Source organism: Eptatretus burgeri, chromosome 2 (genome assembly GCF_056783735.1).
Source record: "Eptatretus burgeri isolate ZD-2024b chromosome 2, Ebu_testis_v1, whole genome shotgun sequence".
NCBI lineage: Eukaryota > Metazoa > Chordata > Myxini > Myxiniformes > Myxinidae > Eptatretus > Eptatretus burgeri.
In genome coordinates, this window is record NC_140962.1 from 119,960,021 (window position 1) to 119,966,020 (window position 6,000).

The 6,000-nt window shown below is 42.5% G+C and overlaps 1 protein-coding gene across 9 annotated transcripts in view; it reads right to left on the minus strand.

Annotated features, from left to right (window-relative positions):
- LOC147032944 (nuclear factor 1 A-type-like) overlaps window positions 1-6,000 on the minus strand; it is a 401,548-nt gene that overhangs the window by 234,050 nt on the left and 161,498 nt on the right. For 8 of the 9 annotated variants that reach the window (XM_085870986.1, XM_085870985.1, XM_085870988.1 and 5 more), the window contains 2 exons: window positions 4,263-4,346; window positions 3,441-3,515 (listed from right to left, as the gene is read on the minus strand). In XM_085870986.1, coding sequence (XP_085727112.1) covers window positions 3,441-3,515; window positions 4,263-4,346 — 159 coding nt within the window. The remainder of the gene's footprint in view (window positions 1-3,440; window positions 3,516-4,262; window positions 4,347-6,000) is intronic. The other variant, XM_085870982.1, reaches the window with a different exon arrangement.

The following is a 6,000-nucleotide window of genomic DNA, read 5'->3' on the forward strand; positions in this document are numbered from 1 at the left end:
AATTAAATGTGTGCGCTGCGACAGCTTAGTTAGGTTAATAAATCGCTTTCTGTTATTTTTACATACCCCATTGCGATCCACGGTACCATCGCGCTTGTGCCCTCGGTTCGCGGGCCACAGCGCACCTTTGGCTGAGACGGATTCCCGAGGATGTTTGAGGCAGCTTCACCACCATCCACCTTCCTCAGACACGCATGGAGGGGAGGGGTGGCTTTCTTCGAGCATGGCCGAAATCCTGACCAGGAAGGCTTTGCCCGTAGGATCCTGGCCAATTAGAGGCGGACAGCGAGGTGTTTTTCACCAAGAGCCCTCTCTGTGGGGAGAGATGTATATCCGAGACTCTCGGAGTGAGCAGGAGAGTTTTCACGGTGGCTGAGAGGAGCGGCCGAGTTGTTTCATGGTGGCTGAGGAGCGGTCGAGTTTGTTTGCGGTGACTGTTGAGAGGAGTTCTGTTAACCCAGACTATTCGCCGCACGAGCCCTGCCACGAGCCACGAATCTTGCACGAACTTCCGGACCGTGCCCCGATGACCTTTAGCAGGTGCCACATTACGGAGACTCCCTTCCTTCGACGGCCAGGTACCCATCCGGACTCTGACCCCCAGCTCGTCTCCGTCTCTCTCTCTCTCTCTCTCTCTCTCTCTCTCTCTCTCTCTCTCTCTCTCTCTCTCTCTCTCTCTCTCTCTCTCTCTCTCTCTCTCTCTCTCTCTCTCTCTCTCTCTCTCTCTCTCTCTCTCTCTCTCTCTCTCTCTCTCTCTCTCTCTCTCACTCTCTCTCTCATCGGCTGGAGGGTCCAATAAAGAACTCTGGGTTTCTTTTCTTTTTGTGTGTGTGTCTGGGTGTGGGCCCGTCTTTAAGTAGAACTGTGTAAGTGCTTGAATCCTTGTAAATATTCCTTGCATATTCGCGTTAAGTCTTGCCTGTATCTTTTTACTGTAAATAAACCTGTATTAGAAATGTTCCCAGTCCGTTTCTGTCCCTTCTTACATTGGTCCAGCATGGTCCAGGTGTGAGTATAAGCAGGGTTTCATCCCCGGTAATCGGTCTATCATATCCGGGACGTCCTGGGCAGGCCCCGCTCGATTGCAACGAGCCGGAAAGGTAGGTGGCAAAGCGGGAGTCGGTAGTGTGAATTTACTGCTGCCAGTACAGTAAATCCGGTTTGACCAGGCATTCCGAGGACGTGGATCCCCGGTAGATGAGATTGCGTGGAACTTAGGTACTTTGGCTCCAGACAAATAACCCTACGCCATGTGATCGAGATATTGGCGACCACAGTCGGTTCTGCGACCAGCGGCTCACGGGATTATCCGGAGCGACGGCCTACAATTCCGGGGAGTCTGGTGGAGACGGCGTAACCTCCCCCACCTAGCGGTCGTTCTCGCCAACGACCCCCGGCCCACAACCACAACAATATACAGTATATGTATATATATATATATATATATATATATATATATATATATATATATATATACATACACATACACACACACACACACACACACACACACACACACACACACACACACACACACATCATCATCATCATCATCAACAACAACAACAACGAAGTTTTTACAACCATTCTCCCGTTATTTTTAGAGGTTGGTTGAATGATGGCATCTTCCATATGAATCTCTCCATTGCGTCAATTCCATGCAAACCCAAACTTTCCATACATTTTGCACATTTTCATTCTTTGTGTTTTTTGGACGTCCTCTCGGTTTTCCTGATTCTACCATGAGTTTTGTTGCTTTCTTTCTACTTCCTCTTTTTACTTTCGTGGCATATGATCATATCATCCAGGTATCCTTTTTTCCCCAAGTTCTTCTTTACGAGCATTAATTTTTAATTTCTTCCCGATTTCTGAGCTCAGAATTCTTTCTTTTAGAGACAATCCATTCATCCATCGTATCATTCTCATCTCTGTTTTTCCATTACTTTTACATCTTCGATCCACAGTGCCCACATTTCACTTCCATACATCAATACAGGTCTGATACAGGCTTTATAAACTCCAACATTTACAGGTCATGGAATGTTTCTGTAGTTCATGATACCACCTAAGTTTTCTCCACTTCTACCAGGCTGACTGTAATCTATATCTAATGGCTAATTCTGCCTCTCCTGATACTTCCATCATGTCTCTGATGTAACAGAAACTTCTGACCTTTTCTAAGTTGAATTCTGAGCTCAGGAGCATTTCCTTTTGTACTTCATGTTTTTTTTTTTTTTGAAATAATTGATCCACATATTTTACAGATGAAAATTCCAGCTTCTTTTCTTTTTTTTTCTTCTTTTTTTTTTACCAAATTCCCAGTGAGACAACTGCACCTTTTGTGACACCATCTCTAACACTGCCTACATTAAATTGAATTCCATCCAACTCCTTTTCCGCATACTGAACAAGGCCATTGTCCACTTTCTTTCCTTCCTCCTCCTTTGCCACTCACCATATCCTTCGTTTTGTTGTTGATGTGTTGTACACAAACACACACACACACACACACACACACAATAATTATATATGATGAATCATTCTATACAACTTGTTTCAAACGACATTCGATTCTGACCATCACCACCTTATGCTTTAGCAGTGTGCAGGTACTTTTAAAAGTGTAGCAAAGCCCTAAGTTGTAAAAAAAAAAGAAGTGTTTATTTCATTGTGGAAGTGGAAATCAAAACCTCATAGCTCTATGAGACAACAGTTCAATATGATTTTAAATTGTACATTTAATGTGAGATTGCACTTTCAAACAAATAAGCTGTACATGAAAGGTTATCATCAGGACAGTATGAAAGCACTGCAAATAGAATTAGTGAACGTGAGAGGAAATGTGAGAATTAAGAGAGGGAAGCAGCATACTACTCAGTGAATGAGTGAGTTTCGATAAAACAAAAATAACATGCAGAGAGGAGAGATTGAAACCATGGAAGATTCCTTAATGATTGACAAGAGGTAATGATAGGTTGAGATGAAGCGATTTACCAGGTTAAAGAGGTATATCCGCAAGGCCTTCCATATCTAGCATGCTGACTATTGCAGGGATGCACTGGTACAACCCTTTGTCAAGTTCAAGTCCAGCCACCGATTACCTCGACATTGAAATAACAAAGTTCGACAAGAAAAGTATGTCATGAAATTCTCACAGTGCCTCAATGAACAAAACGAATATTATGGTCTTTGTTCAGTATTATGAATGAATGTATTATTGTGACCATATTAATCTTTCTTAACCTTCGTATTCATCGATGTAAAAAGGGTAGAAATTGCAGGAAGGAAGGAGAAAGGCAATAAAAAAGCAGATGAAGAAGGCAATGCAGAGAATTTGGACATGGAAATAAAGAAAAGCCATGACAGCAGAAACGAGGTGGAAAAGATCAAGAGAGGAACGGGTGTTATGAGAAAGCACAATAACTGGTGTTGGCCCTTACTTCGCGAGACTCGAACGAGCTCACCAACTGTGAAGATTCCTGATGTAACAAATGTGTCGTGGAAACTCAGGTGGCCTGTGGCAGAGAATACACAGTGAATCAGCCAAAATTATTATCGATTTATGTCATGTGATCACAACAAATCTCAGCTCAGTGAACTCATAAGTTCACTGACCTAAAGGTCCTGACACAAGGGGTAAGCTCTGAACACTACGTAGTTGGTTTAACGCAATTTAGTAATAATACCCTCAAACAATGGTCCGCTGCCTGAATGAGACAAAATTATCCCTTGGGGATCCAAAGCAAAACCAACCACACAAGAAAGGTACCTTAATATCACAAACAAAGGACATTGGCTCTAATTTGCTAATGTCCATTGGTTGTGTCTCAGTTCTGAGCACATGGGATTTTACATTTAGATATGGACCATAAATTCCTGTCCCATAAATGGAGGCTATATATTCAATAGGTCTGCACAGGTTGTGGAGAGGAAGTCGAGATAAAGCAAAACAACATATGGAGAAGGAAAAGAGAAAGGGAGGAAGAAAAGCAAAGGCAGAACAGTAAAGAGAGAAGGGAAGTAACAGAGTTGACAAAAGATGGGAGAGAGAGAAGTGGAGAGGGAAAAGACATGGAGTGAGAAATGTGGGGAAGGAAGAGTGGAGGGAGGGAGTGGGGAAGTGGTCAATTTCCATAATTTTGTGTCCGTAATATGTGTATAGATTGCTTTCAACTTTCAACTCTAATTTCACCAATAAAATAAAGAAACAAAGTAGTATTTTGTATTGGTGTGTTATCAATGCTCATTTTCAGTTACTTTACCATTTTCTGCAAGGTTCGGATTTTTAACATCAACATCTTCAGTGGACATCTCCCCTTGAACTGGGCTCTCCGACTGATCTGGATCTGTAACAAAAAAGAAACATTTGAATGATAATTTTAGTGACATTGTCCTCTACATGTGTTTACAGATATCACATTTTAATTGCTAACCTTTAGCATCAGTCAGATTCAACCATCAATCATGAAGAAGGAGAAGAAGAAGTAATAGCAGGAAAGAAGAAAAGAAAATTGATGTTCACTTTCATCAGGCTTTCGAACAAACAAATTCCAAATACGAGCACAAATTAATCTCTGAAGTCATATTTTACTGTAAATTAGCTTGGTGGAGATAGTTTGCAAGAAACGAAGGTCAAGTGTCGAATAAGGTTGTCCCAATCTGCTTTTACACAGGACAACAAATATCTAGCTGTTGCCTAACTGCTCGGATGGTAATCCCGACATCTTTGACATCACGCAATGCAGAAAATAGCATGATAGGCAGATCGAAAGCACACGCTAGAAAAATCAATTAGAGAGTGCTGTGGGCTTTGACTGCAAAGAGGGGGGAGGGAAGGTGAGAGGGCCTGCGCTATCCCAGCAAGCCGACTTCCCACTCAGAAACCCAATATGTCAAGCAGGCTTTTCACATAGGTTTCCCATACAGTAACTCAAGGTGTTCGGTTATACTTCCCAAGTTCCTGCATATTATAACTCAAGGTTCTGAATTACTTCAGCAAGCAGCACTTCCACCTGTTAATCCAACAAGGTGGATTAGTTGTCCAAACAAAGATCTGCCATGGTAATCTGACGTGCGGCGAAACAGAAAAAAACAGGGATGTCATACGAGAAGAAAGGTATCCAATTTACGAGTCCACTTTGATCCTCTGTTTGGTAGGAAAAACAGGAGTGTGTGACATCTCTTCAGACGATGTGCACTGGGGTGTATAAGCAAACAATCCACTCACTTCTAAGAACTGTTTGACAAAATGATTACTCTGGTGTCATGGTTTCAGGTTGTGGATTTTGAGGACAGTTGTTAAAAGGAGGATTTAAAGTGAGGCATTGGCGTGTGTGTAGCAAGTGCGAAAAGAAACTGTTAGTAAATGGAAAGTAAAGGGCGGGTTTGGGGGCAGCTAATCTGGGTATGTTGTATTGATGGCACTGCAGGCAACCAGGCCAAAGTGAGGAATGGCCATTGATTTGTGGGAGTGATTGTATTGGAGGTGGGACAAACAGAAAGGAGGAAGGGAGTTGAAGGAGTGTGAGAGATTGCATAGTATTTGAAGATTGGCTGTAGGAGCATAACTGTAGTCTGTGATCAACTGACAAGGTTGTCACTGTATGTTAGCTTTGTAAAGAGCAAAACATGCTTTAAATGTTTCCATTGTGAGCAAACAACTCCTTTTAACAGATGCATTTTCTGCATTGGGAATGAGCTGATTGCATTGAGAAGGTCCCACTTCCACTGTTGCTGTTTACTTTTACTTCCCATAATGTTTTTACTGTATTTTGACGATTTATCAGGATGGTGCAGAAGTAGCACACTTGCAATTTGTGTTTGAAGTTTGAACTGTCTGGTCGAGGTCTGATTCTGGACCCGACTATAAACTGCCAGATTGTGGCTTCACACACAGGGCGTTGCATCCCAAGTGCACCGACTGTCTGTCAGATGGACGTTAAGCCATTAGGTGTCCTGTCTGCAGGCATTAGTTGGTGGACGTTATGGATCCTACAGTGT